The 19,704-nt window shown below is 54.1% G+C and overlaps 1 protein-coding gene across 2 annotated transcripts in view; it reads left to right on the forward strand.

Moving 5' to 3' along the window:
• Nucleotides 1-702: 702 nt before the first annotated feature.
• Nucleotides 703-19,704, forward strand: part of ADGRD1 (adhesion G protein-coupled receptor D1) — a 122,311-nt gene continuing 103,309 nt past the window's right edge. Inside the window, exons 1-5 of one of the 2 annotated variants that reach the window (XM_032846893.1) lie at nucleotides 703-979; nucleotides 1,075-1,111; nucleotides 10,312-10,395; nucleotides 12,563-12,658; nucleotides 14,391-14,513. In XM_032846893.1, coding sequence (XP_032702784.1) covers nucleotides 920-979; nucleotides 1,075-1,111; nucleotides 10,312-10,395; nucleotides 12,563-12,658; nucleotides 14,391-14,513 — 400 coding nt within the window. In that variant the 5' untranslated portion in view covers nucleotides 703-919. The remainder of the gene's footprint in view (nucleotides 980-1,074; nucleotides 1,112-10,311; nucleotides 10,396-12,562; nucleotides 12,659-14,390; nucleotides 14,514-19,704) is intronic. The other variant, XM_032846892.1, reaches the window with a different exon arrangement.

Genomic DNA, 19,704 nt, shown 5'->3' on the forward strand with positions numbered 1-19,704 from the left:
CGCATGTGGGGGGCGGGGGGACTTGGGGTTTTGCGTGAGGACCCCGAGGACCCTATAAACCCTCCCAGAGCGTTCACCCGCCTCTGAAAGGGTTAACCGAGAACAGTGTGGTCAGCACTTATCTGGGGGCATGCGGTGTGGTTTACTTTCCGTTTCCATCTGTGTATCACCTTCTAGCTTCCTTCGGACAAACAAGGCTCAGCTGTCAACACAGTTTAGGGTTTGTCGTGGGATTTCTCGTTAGGGACTGTGGCTCTGACCTGGTGGTTGCTGGTGGGAAGCCTCTGCTGTCCCCGGACGCTGAGCCTGCTCCGGCCCGACGTTCTCAACAGACCGGTGTTAGGACCCAGGAAGGACGCCGCAGCGAGGGGTATAAATAGAGAAGCCGTCCGGACAAAGTTTGAGCAGAGAGCCTGACAGCGGAGAGCCTGACATCACTGCCTCTGGCCCGTGCTGGGGCTGAGGCTGAGTCAGGGCGAAGGAAGGAGCCGGCCCGGGGGGCGCACGGGGCCGGCGGGGGGCGCACGGGGGGGCACACAGGGGGGCGCACAGACCAGCGTCTCCGAGAGTCTCCTCGCGCTGCCCGCTTCAGGCAAGGAGAGAGGGGCCGGTTCGAGCCTGACTGGAGGCAGAACGGGAGTCCGGAGAGGAAGGGCAGCCCAGACGCCGACGCCGGCCCAGCAGAGCTTTGGGCTACCCTCCCGAGGTGCCGGCACCCAACACTGTCAGGCTCCCGGACAAGGAAGAGACGCCTGTGAGCGGGCAGGACGGCTGTGTTTCACCCACTACAGAGAAGCAGATCTTTCCCCACCTGGACCCTGTGAAAATGTCCCTTTCCCGGGGCTGTGAAAGTTAGGGCGCACGCTTGGCCGCAGAGCTCGGGAACGTGGCGGGATCGTGTCCCGACCCCCCGGGAGCCATGAGGAAGCTGCTCTGGGGCCGGCACTTCTGGCTGCTGCTGCTCTTCTGCGATTTCCAGGTACCGTCTCCCAGAGGCTGTCTTCGAGGTCGGGCTAGGTCTCTGTGCCTACGCGGCCATCCCGGGTCTCTGACGCTCTCGTCTTTTGTGTGCAGGTGCACGGAGCCTTCTCCAGGCCGCCAGCCCATCCAGGTAAGGGAGCGTCCTCCTGCGCTGTCCACTGCCCGTCCGCCCGCCTGGCGCAGGGGTCCCCACATGGTTGGGTCGCTTGTCTCTGGGGCCAGCGTAGGGCGGCCCAGCCGCAGGCCCCTCTGTCCCCAGTTGGCGGCCCTTTGTCTCCCGGCGCTCTGCTCATCCTGGTGTCAGACGCGGCTGTCTGCAGCTGCCTCTGGCTCTTGGTCACTGCCGCCTTAGGATGAAGGGAGGTGCTGGCTTTCTGTCTGCTGCTCTGACTCCTGCCGTGTGTCTCCAAGCTGACTTAGGGCTCTGTCCTCTCTGTCCCCATCCCAGCTGGGGCTCACTGTCCGTGGGCCAATGCGAGTCCTCGGTCTGCAAGCTGTCCCTGAGTGGTGTGGCCACGTCGCAGGTGCAGGCTTGGGGAAGAAGGGGGTCTGGTGAGCAGCAGGAAGGCCCTGTGGCCGCGGTACCCTTGGCTCCCCTGTGTGTAGGGGTGAGGAACCCGTCAAGGTCCCAGCGCCCATGCTTGGGAGCCATGCGAGGAAACCTGACCCACTGGGGAGCATACTCTGACTCAGAGCTCCCACCGGCCTCTGTCCCTGCAGCCCGGCCCCCTCCTGGGCACCATCCAGAACCTACAGGCACAGCCAGCATCCCCAGGCCCCCCAGGCACAAGGCCAGGCCTCTGCTGAGAGTGCCAGGACCTCAGTCGTGGGGCTGGACCTTCTTCTTTGCAGGTGATCCTGGAGGGCGGGGGCACAGACTGAACTACTTGTTTCCATGGCTGGTGCTGCCGTTTCTCTCCCACCCACATGCCCGAGTTAAGTCTTCTGTTGGAAAAGGTGTGAGGGCCATGAATTCTGTGTGCTCCCCTTTCCCCAACCAAAGTGCAGACGAAAGAAATCAGGGCTCCATGGCTCAGGTGTCATGCTAAGGGGCGCGTGTGCATCTGCCCTGAGGCTCTCCCCTTCCCACTGGGCCGGCTAAGGCTCCTGCTGGTTTTCCAGTGGACAAGAGTGAGGGAGGGTGTCAGCGGGCAGACGGGTGTAAGACCCAAGTTGCTGCCCGGCGTGGAAAAGGAAGCCAGGAAGCGGTTTCCAGGTTGTACCCTGGCCACGTGGCACCCACACACGTATCCACACCATCCACACACATGCACACACATCACACCAGGTACACACACCCACACGTGTGCACACATCACACCAGGTACACACACCCACACGTGTGCACACATCACACCAGGTACACACACCCACACGTGTGCACACATGTCCACACCCACATGCATGCACACACATCACACCCATACCCACGTATACACACCCACATGCACGCACACAGTCCAAACCCACCCAGACCTATCCACACGTACACACATGCGTGCACACACACACACACACATTCACGTACATCCTCTTGTGTGCACCTAGGCCTTGACCCTCTGCTGAAAGGAGCCGTTTGAATTCAGTCTCCGCTCCACATGGAAGCGTTGCTCCTCTCACGCCCTATCATCAGCTGAAGCTGACTTAGTTTCCCCGTAACTTATACCACGGAGACATGATGGTGGCAGATGAGCGTGGCCAGCAGCAAGCTCGCCAGCCCGAGGGGAGGGCTGGAGCTGCTCAGCCTCCTTACTGATGTCCGCGCCTACGGGCTCCCTTCCTGTCTCCCTTCCTGCGTCTTGGGGTCTCTCCCGTCCTCCTTGCCACCCCCACGCTGTTGACAGTCTACCACCTGAGCCTCGTCCTGCCTTCGTCACCATAATGACAGAGGCAGGCGCGCCCTGGACACGACCGTGGGTGTTCCCTTGTGGTCGAAAACCTACTGCTTGTGTTTTCTTCCTTCCCCTTTCCCTCCTCCCTTCCTTCCTTCTCTCCGTGTCTATCTGCCTCTCTGTGTCTCTCTCCATGTCTCTCACTGTCTCTGCCTCTATTTCTCTGTGTCTCTGTGTGTCTGTTTCTGTATCTCTCTGTTTCTGTCTCTGTCTCTTTGTCTCTCTGTCTCTCTTTATCTCTGTCTCACTGTCTCACTCTTTCTGTCTCTCACTGTCTCCTTCTCTCTCTGTCTCTCACTCTCTCTGCTTCACCTTCTCTTTCTCCCCGGTCTCCCCTCTTCCTCCTCTCTCTCTGGTCCTTCCATCATCTGCTCTCCCTACATCCTGCAGGGACGTCTGACCCCGGCTCCATGGTCCATGCGGCACCCCCACCAGGAGGCCGCCTTCCTTTCTGCTTCTGGGGGCACCGACCTTCAGGGTCCTGGGAGGAGCCCCAGTGGGGAAAGCCTAGCCCAGGCCCTGTCCAGGGTGCCCACTCACACAGACACAGACACAGGCAGGGAGCCCGTTCCTGGAGGGGGAGCCTTTGCAAACCGCTAGACCCCACCCCGCGGGGAACGGCTCTGTGAGCTGTCGCCATGAATTCTGGGGAACATGGAGCCGCATTGAAAACTGGCAGCACAGTGGATGCTCAGACATGGATTCTGTGGGGTCCCACACGGCCCTCTCCTGCAGGAGGGGGGCTTCCGGTGAGGGCAGGTGGTTTGCCTGAGGTCGCCGGTGAGACGTGGCAGTGACCTCAGCAGCTCTCAATGGGCTCAGACACATAAGGGCACGTGGGGACCATGAGGGCATGGAAGGGGCTGAGCAGCAGGACGTGGGGCCGGCCTCCGGGAGGGCCCCTTGTTCCCATGGCGGCCACTCCAGACTTGCCGTCTTAAGGTCGTGCCAGGACTCGCAAGGCCTCCCTGTCTTGCCGTGACCTTGCACACTGCGTCCCGTGCGGGAGATGCTCAACCGGGGTGGGCCTGACCATGCGCCGTGGGTCACACAGGAGCGGAATCGGTGAGCACGGCCCGCCTGCCACACGGCGGCTCCCGGGGGCACCGTCATCGGCTTGTCTGTCCACAGCAGCCCAGGCAATGAGGCATTGACCAGATGTGTGTCTCTACCATGTAGATAGGTATTCAGTTCTGTAAATCATTGAACGACAACTCTAGATCATTCTGAGCCTTCATTATTATCTGTGTTTATCTGTGACCGTGGACTTTCATTTTGGAGGAAGGATGGCATTAAGCCTTTCCCCGGGCCCAGGCTGCTGAGTCCGTGCTCCGCTCTGGGGATGGCGCTGGGAAGCCCGGTGGTTGATAGATGTAAGCCATACATGGCGCCAGCAGAGAAATCATGGGGATTTACAAAGTTCACCCATGTGCCGTTTATTTAACTTCTCTAATGAGGAAAAGGGACTTTCTACATCCCCGTTATCCAGCCGCTCCCAAGTCTGGGGTACCCAGAGCAGCTGGGCTCGACCCGGCACCGGGAGGTAGGGCCAGCTCCCCTCGTGGCCCCGTTCAGAGGCCTAGAAGGCCAATACGGATGGTTATGGTGATTGTAATTCCCTCTGGCCGCAGACTGGTTATTTCTCTGTGCAAATCAACAGTCTGTTCCCTTTATTTACGTATCTTTTAATGGAGGCATAATGGATACAACATTATTTTAGGTTCAGGCGTACGACGTCATGAGTCAGTATCTGTCCATATTGCAAAATGATCAGCAAAATGAGGCAAATTAACATCGGTCAGTGCCGCAGGGTTACTGGGTCTGCAAGAGGCTGTCCAAGCCGCTAGGTCCCGCCAGAAACTCCATTCTTCTTCCCAGTGCAAAGAAAAGTGTTCATGAAGGAGTTTTTAAAAATAATGCTTATACGCTACTGAACAAACGGAAGTGTGATCGATGGAGATCTTGGGGTATAAATAGTTTCAGAAGTGTGTACGTATGTATTTTTTCTATGTTCATCCATTCATTTATTCATGATTGCGTTTCCTCATCCATTCTGCCTACATAGTTTGAAAAAATTTATCGCTAAGCTTACCCTTTTGGGGAGAATCCAAATGCAAAAATCTGGATTACACAGACAGACACACACCCTGGGCGTGTGTTAGATGTGAGACTGTGGTACAGATGGACCAGAGGATCTGACACAGCAGATATGTCAACAAACAAAAGAATTCAAGGACTAGTTAGTGCTGTGGGCAAACAGGGAAGGAGCTGGCAGTGCGGAGGGTGATGGCGCGTGGGCTGCACTCCGGCCCGAGGCTCCCGTGGTCGGGGTGCCAGGGGAAGAGCATTGTAGGCGGTGGGCACAGCGGGGAGTCCCACGATGAGCCTGAGGAGGACCGGTCAGGGCCAGCTCTGCGACTGCTGGGGACTGATCTCCTCCGTGGCGTGCACTGCTGTTGAACGAGGCATGGGACGCCGGGACGGACTTCCCTACAGCGTCAGGGGAAGACGGTTCCTGCTCACGCGTCCTAGAGAAGGGGCGGGCGTGCAGGATCCAGAGGAGCAACGGAAAGGGAAGAAGGAAGGTCGTGTTAACGGTCCTCTGGGGCACGAGTGGCCGTGTGTCCCTGCTCCTCACCAGGCTGAGTCCAGCACATGGCATCGGGATGAGAACTTGTTCCTGGAGAACTCGTTATAACCGTCGTGGTGTCAGCCAAATACCTCTCCCTCTCCCCGCATTTTATCCTTTAGGGCCACAGGTCCCAGGAGGAGCCGTGTAATGATTAGGCTGACTATGTGTCAAAGCAGACACACGGACTTCACGGGGTTCATCCATGGAAACAGGGGTGTCTGTAGAACCTGGACATCCCAGGTCCCCTTCTTTTTGGGTACGTGGCTCCTGGGGGTCTTTCTTGGTCCCCAAAGGATGAGATTTGCCCGATCTGATGACACTTGTAGGACTGTGGGCTTTTACGCCTGAGGTTCTAAAGGGGAACCTACGTGCTAAATTTAGTTTCTTAGGCACAATTTGTTAGTACTGCCCAATGCTTTAGTTAAAATAATCACCTTAATTGTGAACATTAAGATTTGGGGAGATTTTGAATAAAGAACCTCCAGGATCTGGGTTTCTGACTTCTCCCTAAAAGGGGGAGAACTGGCCGTGCTGGGCAGACCTCCCTGCAGAGCCGTGGGGACTGGCAGGGACCGGCGGGGAGTGGCGGGACACACACACACACACCTCCCAGGGGGCCGCAGCCCCCATCCCCCCAAGACCAGCAGCCCCACCCCGGCAGCTGCCATTTCCAGCCCTGCTGTGATTCGCTGCTCTGGGCCTGCCGGGGGGGGGGCACCGTCCGTCCTCGTGAGCACCCTCCCGGCCGGGCCCCCATGCACATTTCACTGTGCAAGCCCGCCACTGTGCATCTCCATCCCTCCACCCCACCATCTCAGTGTGGTCCATGTGTGACATCTGGGGCGACATGGTGGGACGTTATCCTTGCTGGAAGTGCAGGGATGTGGGATAGCAGGCTCTCGGCGGACCCCAGCCCCCCTTCTCTCATGCACTCTTGCTAGCTTGGGGGGCTCCCTGTGCGAACAAGGCCACCATCCCTTTACTCTGTCAGCCTTTGTGCCCAGAACGGGTGGTGGGCGATTGAAAATGGGGATGATAGGGAAGGACTTACCATCCACAGTGTTGACTGGATGACAACGTGGGTTGTGAAGAAGATTCTGCACCTGTTCTTTGCACGAGGGATGTCCTTCCCTTTTCTGATCCGCCACCCCACCCCCCCGCCTGCCCGCCCCAGATGACCTGAATAACAAGTCAATGATGTTTCCCCTCTTCAAAACGAATATCCTACACTTTGGGTGAGGGGGAGGTGGCGGTGGAGAAAAGCATGGTAGAAATGGAAATGAGTGTTCTGGATAATGACATGTCAGAGTCTCCATATTGTGTGGATAGAGTAGAATCATTTCTAGTGAACGCTGGCGAATCCACGTGTCTTCACGTTTTGAATTTTTAAAGGAATGCACGTACGAACGTTTGAATAGGACAGAAATAGAAAGGAATGGGGCGCCTGGGTGGCTCAGTGGGTTAAGCCTCTGCCTTCGGCTCAGGTCATGATCTCAGGGTCCTGGGATTGAGCCCTGCATCGGGCTCTCTACTCAGCAGGGAGCCTGCTTCCCTTTCTCTCTCTCTGGCGGCCTCTCTGCCTACTTGTGATCTCTGTCTGTCAAATAATTAAATAAAATCTTAAAAAAAGAAAAGAAATAGAAAGGAATAGAAATCTTCTCACGTCTTCCATCCAGTCTCTCAATTTCCTCACCCCTAAAATATGGCAGTCCATTTCTGCGCTATCCATGCAAAGTCTCTCTCTCTTCCTCTCCATCCTTCCCTCCCACCTTGCCTGCCGAACAGCTACATTTTCCACAAACAGTTGGTACTAACACATTTTTCTCTCACCTTGATTTTTTGACAGTACGGCTTGAGGAATGTTCCACATCAGGACACGTGTATCAGCCTTGTCCTAATGACGTCCTGGTCCACTGAGTAGCCGCTCCGTCCTTAGGACCCGGCTCCTTGGCTGATAAACATTGTCTTTGTTCACCTGTTCTTGATACTATAAAAAAATACATAGATCTTGCAACAAATACCCCTGTATGTAGCTCTCTGATCCCAGGTGTGAGTCTGTCTCTAGTACGAACTTCCAGGAGCTGAATTACTAGCTCAAAGTGCACTTAAAATTTGTGTCGTCGTTGTGGTACTGCCCTCCAGAAAGACTGTACCTTCTGCCAAAAATGTGGCAGAACTCGCCAACCTAGAACATCTAACTGTTCGTCTGTCGGCCAGGTGAGCTGGGACAGGGAGCTCATTGCAGTTTGCGCTCGCCTCTGAAAATGATGAGCAGTGTTGAACGCCTTTTCATAAATTTAAAAATAATTTGCGTTCCTTTTTCTTTGAACTGCCTGTTGCTGTCCTTCGCCCCAATGTTCTGTTGGTCTAAATTTTCTGAATAGTGGGAGTTTTAATGAGGACAATAAATTCAATACATTCCTTTAAAAAGAAATCAGTACATTTCTGTCGCATGTATTACATAAACATCACTTCCTGGTTCAATTTAGCTTGATTGATTTTTTATGTATGGAAATATTTTAAAAATGCACATAGATTTATCACGTGGTTTCCTCATAAGCTTTTATGTTTTATTTTTTCATTGCATTGAAGGCTTTAAAAAAATTTTTTTAAAGATTTTATTTATTTATTTGACAGAGATCACAAGTAGGCAGAGAGGCAGGCAGAAGGGGGTGGGGGAAGCAGGCTCCCCGCTGAGCAGAGAGCCCGATGTGGGGCTCGATCCCAGGACCCTGAGATCATGACCGGAGCCGAAGGCAGAGGTTTAACCCACTGAGCCCCCCAGGCGCCCCTACATGTTAAGTTTCTTCTTCTGGAAATTGTTATGGTAGAGAGAGTGAGTTAGGGATCTCGGTTTTTGCAGACGGCTAGTTGGCCCTGAGACTGTCCATTGTGTGCTGCTCCTCTGATTTGAAAGACCACTTTTGTCATAAGCTGGTTTCACGAGTGCGTGGCGGTATTTATGTGTCTTTCCCACTGAACCGTCTACTTGTATGCCACTCTGGATCCTCTCTGGAGCTGTGACCTTGTGATGGTCTCACTGTGTAGGGGCTGGGCCCCCCACCCCCATCGCCGTCCCCCTGTAGGTTTGTGGGTTTTTCTTGCTTGTTTCCTTTTCTAGATGATGAGCTTTCTCTCACACAAAATCTCTCAGGATGTTTACAACAACTCTTCTTGCGTTAGGTATGAATTCAAGGGTGGGTTGACATTTTTATGACTTGGAGTTCTCTTTCCCAAAAATAGGTTACAAAAATTCTTCATTATCCAAGGGTTCTTGTCCATCCCTCGGTGTTACTTTATTGTTTTCTCCAAGAGAATTTTGTACGGTTCTCATTCTTTGGCACTTAAATGTCTTCTCTTCGTGGGCTATGTTTACAAATGAGAACTCCTCTTCCGTTCCACTTTCGTGTTATCGTTTGAACACAGGGAAACTGTTGACTTTCACGGGTCACATCTGTATAAACCTCCTTACTCACTTCTTTCCTGGTGGGTCACAGGCTTCGTTTACCAAATTCTTTCCTTATTTGTAAGGATGTCTCGTTTTTTCATTCTCCTTATGAGGCATACCTCATTTGAAAATAACGACCTTGTTACCTCCTCTTAAAACATTTTTTTACAATGAATAACACAGATGACTTTATTAATTTTTGCTTCTCTGTGATCCGGCATCTCCTTTGGGAGTTTGATGATCATGTCATCATCTGGACCATTGTGTCCGCTTCTGGGAACTAATCACAGAGAACTAATCCAGGAGCAGATTGGAGCTGGGCAAGGGGCTGAGCATGTTGGGGTGGGGCACGGCCCCGGGACTATCCCCGAGACCCCACCACAGAGCCTGGGTAGGAGCAAATAGATGAAACAGTTCATGGGGTATTAAGTGGGATGAGCAGAATAGGACACGGTCAGTCTGCACGAGATCCTGTCTACTCAAAGTGCAAGGGTCATAAAGGAAATCCGCAAGCGGTTAATTTTTAGTATGTCGGAAGGAGGGCGAGAGCAGAAAGACCAGGAGCTGCCTTGGGGAGACCCGGAGTGAGCCTTCCATGTCAAACCAAGTCAGCGGGGCGATTTCTGAGGCAGCTTTGGCCCCTCGTCTCTACAAATAGTCCAACAAGATAATTACCTGACAGGTTATTGTTACAATAAAACAAGGAGGTGCTGTCAAGAGCCTTATATGATGTCAGTAATATTGGTGCCGGTTTCCCCCTCTTTTTAATCCTTTTAACCTTGGGGCGCCTGGGTGGCTCAGTCATTAAGCATCTGCCTTCAGCTCAGGTCCTGATCCCAGCATCGTGGAATCAAGCCCCGCATCATGCTCCCTGCTCAGCGGGAAACCTGCTTCTCCCTCTCCCATTCCCCCTGCTTGTGTTCTCTCTCTCGCTGTCTCTCTCTCTGTCAAATAAATAAAATCTTTAAAAAAATCATTTTAACCTTATTTCTTTCCCTGGCTTGATTGCACCAGCTACGTCCTCTAAAACAGCATAAGCAATAACAGAACAAGGTTCTTGCCTTTCTCCTGACCCTAACGGACATGCTTCCCATTGGGCCCCTTGATGCATGGGGGTTGCTGTTCCCTTCGGTTCAGAGGTATCCGCTCATTCCTGTTTATACGCTTTATCCTGTTAAGGAAAAATTCACCCATTTATAATTTATTAAGAGTCCTTTATTCAAAGTGTTGAGTTTATCCAAATTCCTCTTCAGTGAATCCCGCATCCCGTGATGTTTCTCCTCCCTCCACTCACGATGGAAGGTGAGCGGTTCTTCCCTCCTGACGCTGACTTCACACGTTTCTTCTTCTCCCCCCAGGGTTTGAGGTCTTGGCGTCTGCTTCCCATTACTGGCCGTTGGAAAATGTGGACGGGATTCATGAGCTTCAGGACACAACTGGAGGTAGACACGGGTGGTGAAAGAATCCGAGGCCACAGGGACGGGTGACATGGGGCTGGGGGGCCATCAGGGGACACAGACATGGACAGCGTCCATTTGGAAGCCGGGAGATTAGCAGAGATTGGTGCCTGTTGGGGGTCTTCTCCCAATCACTGTTCACCCAAAGTATTTTACAGAAGCTTGATATATTTTTATCACAGAAGGACAGAACTTGTGATTCAAAATACCATTAATGTGTGTGCTTTCCTCCGATAACCTTAAAGCGAAAGCAGCTGTTGGAGGCCTGAAGCTGCTGGTGGTGGGTCAGTCAGCCTACGGGTCTAGGTGTCCATTTTCTAGGTAGACAGACCTGCCAAACCAGGGGTGCATTTGAGCCGATGCCGAGGGGCGTGACAACCGGCACAACTATGCACGTCCGGGGGGTTGCTGTTTCCCTCGGCAGAGGTACCCCCACCGACCAATCAGCTTCTGCACACATCACTGGCCACTACTTTGAAAAGACTGAACATCTCCCAAGATGCTCCCAACGTTCCCAACTCCCTGGAAAGCACAGTCTCTATCTGCCCGAATTCAGGCATTGGCCCCAAGGAGGAGCCCCACATGCCCCCGAGCACTGTCTCCCTTTCCAGTAAGAAACTTGTTCCCAGTATAAGTGGTCGGTGCTTCCGGATGCTTTTGCATTTCAATATTCATTTCCTCACCGTTCTTGATTATGTCGTGGGTAGCAAGGGCTTTGCCGCCGGCCCAGCACAGGCTCACGTCGGGTCTCTTCCAGTTCCGTGCAGTGGGGTTTTTAAAAAACCCGCACGCCGCTGACGACGATGCTCTCCACACTGGCACGCCGGCGTCTTCCACACCCCTGGGACTTCATGTGCTGCCATAAATTACCGCCTAAGATTCTGAGACGTTTCCCTTAAAATTTGCAAACTGGGAAGCATTCTAGCTGGGATCTGGGCCACCAGTGTCCCCAGAGTGGGGCCGTCAAGGAGTGGGACCTCTGGGTGGTGGAAGGGCCCACCAGTGGAAGACCAGCTCAGGAGCCCTCAGTGCCCCTCCTGCCTTCCCGCTTGCACACGGCGAGCCAGCGCCCCACACGGAAGACCTGTCTGGAGCTCCATGTTTTGTCCGAGAGGTCTGAGCCACGGGGATGTAAGCTCCCTGTGGAAGTCATTACCTGACCAGATCGGGTTAAAAGGGACTGCTTTCCCCTCTGTTACGATCTCATCTTTCCTCCCAGGGCCTTTATTTTAAACCCTGTGAGGAGAGACCATCCCAGCAAGTGGAATTATCAACGTAATTCCCGGTTTAGGATGCAGAAATTCACCTTTTAGTCGTTATTTCAAACAGTAGCTCAGATAATGATATTCCTGTCCCAACGGCTCACCACAGCTCACTGTTGGGATCAAACCAGTGCCTTTGGATGTCTCGAACACCTGTCCCTCAGGGAGTTCTCGTAAAGCCCTATAATCGCCAAGACCCAATTGGCTTTGGCTGAATTTTGTTGACCGATGTGTGAACTTCCCAGGAAACTCAGTGTGTTCACGTGTGTCCCAGAACACGTGAAGGGTGCTGGTGTCCCTGCAGGCCGTTGACCCATCTTCACACAAGGATGCACACTGGCCCATTTCATTTCCATCGCAGGCGTCTCCAGAAACAGAGAGTAGGGTCCGTCGGCACAGTCTGATGCCGGGGACCGTGGAATGGCTTTGGAAGCCATCTCGTGCTCCTGCAGTTGTGTTATCTGTCGCTGAACCCTCTGTTGTGTCCACGTGTCATGATATCATGCCATTGCCTCCATGCTGTGTCCTGGCTCGTCCACTGTCGTGACATCACCACATGAACCCTGTCGTCAAGGCTGCCGTGCGGCCGAGCTCGGCTCCGTATCTCTCACCTGAATATCTAAGGGCGTTGGATGCGGCAAACTGGAACCCGTGTTTGTGGCGACAGCCAACAGCTGCGGCGCCCTGGCTCCGGGACTGGCAGGCCCCAATGGCGCCCAGTGCGCGGGAGGGCAGGGGTGGCGGGGAGGCGAGGTTGGGCGAGAAAATCCAAGGTGCTTGGCCATTGGGAGATGGCCGCTCGGTGCGCGTCAGGTTGAGAGATATGCGGGTTCCATTGGTTGCTCATGTCACTCATGTGTTGTGCTTTTCTCTTTTGTTGTCCCACCCAGTGTTGCGAACCCACAACCTCACTGTGCTTCCTTCCCATAACTCTACCTTTGTTCGTACCAATGACTCTGCCTACTCAAATCTGTCTGCAACCGTCGGTGAGCACTTGTACCCTCCCGTCCCGTGTTCTGTCGCGTTGGGATCCGCAAGGAGTCTGGAGGCCGGTTCCCTTGGGCTCTGTAGGAAAGCGCTTCGTCTCGGCGGGAGATCAGGCCTCCAGTCCGAGACCCGGGGAGCTGGGAAGAAGCGCCTCACGCTAGGTCCGGACATAGTGCCCCTTCCCAACCGCAAGGCCTTGATGCTCGTAAGCATCACTGACCAGGATCTCCCGAGCCAGCTGCTGGTTTTCAGACCGAGACAGACACGAGATACTTTCTAAAAATAGAAATTGTTTGGGTTTTTCAGTGATGTATATTCTTTGGGGGGAGGAAAAGCAGACCCTTGGAATGGAAAATGGAAACGGATTTTAAGATGCCTCCCCCCAAATTTGATCTCTTACAAACATTAAAATCAGCATGTCTTCTGCAGCTGGAGTTTTATTTAATTATTAGGAGCTGCCTTACCAAACACCCAGTGGAGTCAGGGTTAAATTATTATCCGACTTAATCACCTCTGAGCCCATATGTTTCCTATTTCTCCTACGCAGCTCAAAGCGGGAGGGAGAGCAGCTATGGCGGCGGCTCCCGGAGCAGCGTGGAAAGTCCGTTGGGATCATTCAGGCCTCGTGCCCTCTGCGTTTGGGGCGACACCTAATCTGATCGCTGTTTTCAGCTGTGAGGGGTCTGCCTTCCAAAATTAATCTTTGCAGTCCGACATCTTATTGAGGGGTTCATACGGCCCAGCTCAAGCATGTAACTGCTAACTTACTTTTACGATATGTTTAGTTTTGTGGTATGTAGGCTCCCCAGCAATAAATGAGATACGCAAAAAAATAATGAGTTTAGAACAGTGAGGAAGCGCACAGAGGCCCTTTGAGGGGCTCTCCCCCTTGACAGTGGCTGTTGGAAAAGTTGCACTGGGGCAGCCATCAGGCCCCAAGAGCTCAGCCAAGCGTCTACGTATCCCGGGCTGTGTGACAGCTCAAGGGCAGTGGGTAAGTGTCCTTTCGACAGAGGAGGTATCTGGGCGACTTTGACCCCAATGAACAATAAATGCCTAATCACACTTGGTTTTTATAGTCTTCACTTATCGGTCCTGTAAACCATTTACCCCACACTCACACCATCAGGGACGTTTGCCGTGGGAATGGGGCCAGACAGAGGGGTGGATGGAGCGGTGAGGGCCAACGGGGGCTCATGGCCACTGCGCCTGGACCTGGCAGGCCCCACCAGGATTCCCTCCCAGAGTCCAGACATGGATTCTTGCAGAATTGTAGGCTCCCAGTCTAGGATTAGGGACTTCCAAGGAGAGCTCACAGGTGGTGCTTAGGTTCAAACATGTACCTAAGCCTTTCATTTACAAGATGGGCGAGAGGGGTTCTGGAAGCCTGTGGACGGAGCTGAAATTCGGGACAGGAGGAGGCTGTCACCGCATCGCTCCTGGGAACCCAATCCCCAGCCAACGGATTAGAGTGTCGTTACTGTAGAGCGCACAGTACGTGCTAATATAGTAGTCATTGATGACAAAATATTACTATGATCAATTTATTGTGAAGTAGTCACATTTTCTTGTTACAGGATTCTAACTTCACTAGGACTAGTTTAATATTAAATAGGAAGCATTAATGTTAATGTAGAGGGCACACAATATTATGGACATGAACAGTAGAGTGTAGGTTGTGTGTAAGTCTGACACTTGCTGACGCCCGATGTTGTCGCTCTTCTAATGTAGACATCATGGAGGGGAAGGTCAACAAGGGCATTTACCTCAAGGAGGAGAAAGGAGTAACCCTTCTCTACTACGGGAGGTACAGAGCTTCTTGCATCAGCAGCCCGGCGCAGTGTGACCCGGACGGTGAGTGACACGCCGCCTCCTCTGGGCGCCGGTGGGTGGGGACACCAGCTTGTGGCTGCAGAGTCTTTGCAGACACGGGGTGGTGGGTGGGAGGGGACGCAGGGGTGGTGGTGCAGGGGCCCAGGATTCTAACCTGAGATATGTCCTGGACACTGAAAAAGACGGAAGTACCGTCTTGCGGAGACGTGAGAGCAAACTATTTAATCTTGTAAAGAAAGAAAGAAAAAAAAACCCACTACAGAAATAGACGCGGTGATGTCACATGGGACTTGGCTGGGGCCGTGGCCTTTGTGGGAAGTAAATTGGTGGTGTGTCTCCCACCACGTTATTTCTGACTCTGGGATGTTGACGGTGGCCCTGGGCGGGGCCGGCCTGTGACACTCCTGCCCTGGGCAGGTTTCTTTCATCCCTGAGCCTGGGGAGTGGTGGCGGGGGTGGGCCACAGCAGGGGCTGCGGGCCCATGGCAGGAAGAGTGTCCTGGACAAAGCGGGTGTAGGCAGTGGAGGGGCCGGATGTGTCCTTTTCCCTGTTCTCCCGTGGAAAGTGACCTGCTTTCCAGCATCAGAGGTCCCGACCATGGCTATCTGGGCCACACTTCAGACCTCTCTGAAACGTTGTCTGACATCTGAATCAGCCTCAGGCCTTCAAGTTCTGCTACCCCTCGCAGGATGAGAATGTTCTTTTTGGGGGGAAGAAAGAAACAGTGTAACACCTGCCTTTCTGAAAGCCAAGGCCTTTCAGACATCCAACGGCCTCAAAACAATGTTGTGATGAACTTGTCATGCACAATTTTGGGGACATAGGACTTCATTCCAAGAAAAACAAACAAGTTTAACAGGGCAAAACACATGGTGGTGGTGGTGGTTGTGGGGGAGGGATATGTTTTGGAGTTTGCAGAACCCAGGATTTCGAGAAATGGTTTTGAGGTCCAAAACCACGGCCAGGTTTACAAACCCGGTGTTCGGGCCATCCCGGAGTTCAGACAGCACTATAAACACATCAGGCTTGTTTGTTTCTCTAAATGAAAAACAGCCCAGGCTCAGCTGTGGCCACTGGGAGAGCCCACGGGGCAGGAGGGCTGGGGGTGGGGGGCCAGGCCCAGGGGAGCGTCTTCTCTTGGGGGACAGGTCCTCCACTGCTTTGGCTCTGTTGGGGGGTTGGTCTTAGGTCTTTCGAGAGCTAGGCTGTGTGGGTCCCGGAATTGTGATGATGGGGAGGGGATGTCAGGGACACCAGCTCTCACAGGGGTCCCTGTGAGGGGACTGCGGGGGAGTCAGAGCCCTGGGAAGTTTCACCTGAACTCCGAGACCACAGCTCCAGGGCTCTGGGCTGGCTCCAGCCTGTGGCCGTATTTGGCTTGGCAGGCGTGGAGTTCAACAGTTTTGAACTAGCTGCCAACGTGGAAAAAGAAAAAACTTTCATTTAAATATATGGATTTCCAGTTTCTCTTGAGAAAGGAGCCCTCCCCCCGCCCAATGACTCTGGTTGGGCAATGGCCTAGCAATCCCCCAGTGTCATGGACACTGTCCCCTTGGTCGTCACTGCCTCCCCAGCCCTCGCCACCATGGTGATGGTGTGACACAGCACAGTGAGAGCGTGGGCTCCAGTCCCTGTCCTCGTCCCAACTGCCGAGACCTCAGGCAACTGCATCACCTGAGTCTGTGTCTGTCAAACGGGTCAGGGATAGTCTTTCCTCTCAAGGCTGCCATGAGGCCGGAAGGGGCCACTGGGGTCCTGGCAGGTGCAGCCCGTGGCCATGAGAGGTTCCTTGGCTATGGCCCCATGGGAATATTTGCAGACCTGAGCACCTGTCCTAACGAGAACCCCAGCTTGCCTGCTTGGAGGGCGATACCCCCACCTGTAAGGGGGCTAACCGACCATAAGGACCCAATGGTATTGATCGCTGACTATGTGATGATCACCGGACCAAGGTCATTACTCATATTAGCTCCTTTCATCTGCAAAAAGACTGGGACAAATGAGTGTGGGGTGGCAGCAGAGCTGGGAAGGCTGGCTTTGTGTCCCCTGTGACAGCGGCCTCTTGTGTGCCGGGGTTAGCCGGAGATGTTCAAACCATGTGAATGTCTTTCCAGTAGGGCCAGACATTGGACCCAGGAAACCTCACGTCACCCTTGGCTCCCGGAGACGGGGCTGTTGTGAGGCTTCCTGCAGATTTGGACGGAGGTCGGCCATTTCCCGGTCTGTATCCCTCTTCCCGGGAATGGGGAGTCGAGCACGCATGACATCTGAGGACCATGGTGTGCGTGACCCCGCGTGCACCCTGCGCTCAGACAGGTGGCCTGCAGCCCGTGTGAGCGTGCATTTCTGGGGTCCAGATCAGCAAGATGAGCACAGGGAAGGTCTGCCCACCGCTTTCCAGATTAACGTCCCTGCAGGGCACCGAGGGTGTGGAAGGAATTTGGGGGACGCCGGGCAGTGAAGGACAGTAAGGACTATGTGTTTATCTGAACAAACAGAAATGTGATTCCCTAGCCATGGTTTAGGAGGAGACATCAGTAAGTCACAAGCCTTAAAAGCAGGTGAACTAAGAAAAAGAAAAAGGCAGGCAGACTTCAAGAACGACGTCGGGAATGGTGAGGATGGGGTGGTCAGATGTGAAAGGCGCGGGGACCCGATGTGGGGTCTTTCCTGATCCACCTATCCCATCCTCCTCCACGTTTGTCTCTGTTTCTCTGGGATTTTTTGGTGGCGATAGTGGGCTCAGGTGTATAGCCTATTACTTGTATGAGAAAAACTAACATCAGAATGAACAGACATCCCCCGCTCCCTGTCCTCCCGGTCAACTATTTTTATAGTCCTTTTTTCTAAACTCTCTTGTGGTCTCAATCCATGACTTGGGCTGATTTTATTTCAGGGTGGGTGGAGGAGGATGTTCTTAGGAGCAGAGTGGAAGTCTGAGCTTTTCAAAACGGCATAAAGGGCCGGGAAGCTATGCCCCGCAGCCTGTGAGCGCCCCCCACCAGCCTGCCCACCTCCCCTTCCTGCACCCACGCCTGCTCCCGCTGGGCCCAGGCTCCGTCTGCTTCTGCCTTCTGCGTTTCTGCCAGCTCAAGTGGGGCTTCCCTCTTGCACGTGGGGCCTCATGGGGAAGCGTCTCATGGGCGCTGGGTGCAGACTGGAGAAGTTTTGAGGGTCTTGGGAGGGAAGAAGGCATTCGGACGCCCAGCCACTCCTGAACACGAACTTAAGGAAACACAGTCTGTGTTCCTGTAGGCCCAGGTGTCTGCCCTTCGTTCCCCACAAGCGGCGAGTGCACACGTGGGGAAGCTCAGCTCGGGGACGGACTCTTCCTGGAAGGTTCTGGCACCTGGTTTCCCCACCTGTAGACCTTGGGGGCTCAGCTCAGGTGTTCCCTCCAGACAGGTGAGTCCGTCTGCCTGTGCTCCCGGGGCTCACTGCCTGCTCCTCTCCAGCTCAGGCACGGCGGGCAATGGCCGGTTCACCATCCTTCTTCCCTATGCGGGGGCAGCTCTGTGAGGCCAGGGACTGTCTGTCGTGGTCACTGCTGTATTTTTGGGGATGAAAACCAGCATCACAGATGCTTCCTACGTGTCACTGAGCCCAAGAGTCTAGTCAGTCTTTGATGCTTCCTTGCCTTCCGACGCTTCTCCGTCGCGTCTGTCCGTCTGCTCGCTGCTCGGAAAGGAGCCCCTTCCGTCCTTGTTCTCCTCTGACCTTTAGCAGTTGTCTCTGAGCTTGGGCCCAGTGCTCCTGGGTGCCTTCTGCCCATTACATCTGACGCCATTTCAACTCTGAATCACGGTGGCTGCTGGCAGGAAAGACGGTCTTGCTGTTGTACCATCTGCTTCCCTTCGCTCCCCTGTCCGTGGGCCCCCGCGTTTTCTGCTCGTGCCCAGAACTTCTTTTGCCTGTAAGCACCGGGACGGCCGCTGAAACCCTGTGGCGGCAGCAGCGTTTCCTTCCCAGGCTTGAGGTGACTTCTCCCCCTTTGCGCGAGGTTACTGAACCCTGGAGGCTGCCAGCAAAATGCTGAGCTCTGTACAGGATGGAGTTTCAGGAAAGAAATTTCCAGAGGGGTCTTGTGGATGCAGGCCGGGCGTGGATCCAGTCAGCGTCTTCCTGCGACGGTCTGGGGTTACGGGGACGTCGGAGCCTGTGGGGTGGATGGTCCTCTGGGGAGTACTCACCTGTATGCTCACGTTGCAGTGGGGAAACTGAGGCACAGAGGTGTGTGAGACCTGCCAGAGCAGCACGCTGGCTCGGGGCAGTGAGTCCAGGGTATCATTTAGAGGCCACAAGCAGCAGGGTCACTTGCAGAGACGGTTGAGGGTCAAAGTTCTCACGCTCCAGTCCAGGACGGACCTACTGAATCCAGATCTCCGTGGACAAGGTCCGGGAACCCGTACTTTTAGCGGGGACCTCCAGGTGATCCCCATGGATCCCAACCCCACACTGGCCATGGCTGGCCATCCCACAAATGTGTTTTGTTTGTAGCATTAGGTGGGTCTGGTCAGGGGTTTCTATAGTTTAATGAGCTTTCTAAACTGTTTTTAGCCAAATATCCCAGCTCAGGAAATTTGCAGAAACGGCCTCCCACAGGGCTTTAAATGTTTGTTTTTTAATTCATATCCAACTCCTGTATAGGAGACATTTTAGAAGTCAGATCTGTACTTTGGACTTCTCTTTGTAAAAATCAGAAAACACAACCATGGTCCCGGGCACCTGGCTGCAGGTGGCTGGGGTTGAGGGATGCCCTTCGGAGGGGTCACGCTGTTCTGACCTCCTGGGTCCCCGGTGCTCCCTCCCAGGCTGGCTGGCGCGCACCAACACCGCTCACGCTGTCGCTCTCTGGAAGGGGTGGTGATTGGGAGGCGGCGGAGTGGAAGGGATTGCTATGGTGCCCGGTGTGTAAAGCAGCAGCCAGAGAGAGCCTCTTGTCGGTGCGGGGGCAGAAGCCAGTATCTGGCCTGGAAAAGGCTTGCTCTGAGGAGCAGTGTGCTGTGTGTTGAAAGCCCACAGCCCGAGCTCCCTTTGTGAAGCCACCTGGCTTTCTTGCTCATGGCTGGTGTCTTCCTGGCCGGATGGGCTTCAGCGTCTGCGGGCTCTGTCGTGCACGGTGGAGTCCAAGAGACACTGTCCCGTTGTGTCTCTGCTCTGTCTCTCCTGTGTCCCATACATTGCATGTTCTCCTACCCTTTCAAACCCAGA

Source organism: Lontra canadensis, unplaced genomic scaffold (assembly GCF_010015895.1).
Source record: "Lontra canadensis isolate GAN:19392208 unplaced genomic scaffold, GSC_riverotter_1.0 scaffold182, whole genome shotgun sequence".
NCBI lineage: Eukaryota > Metazoa > Chordata > Mammalia > Carnivora > Mustelidae > Lontra > Lontra canadensis.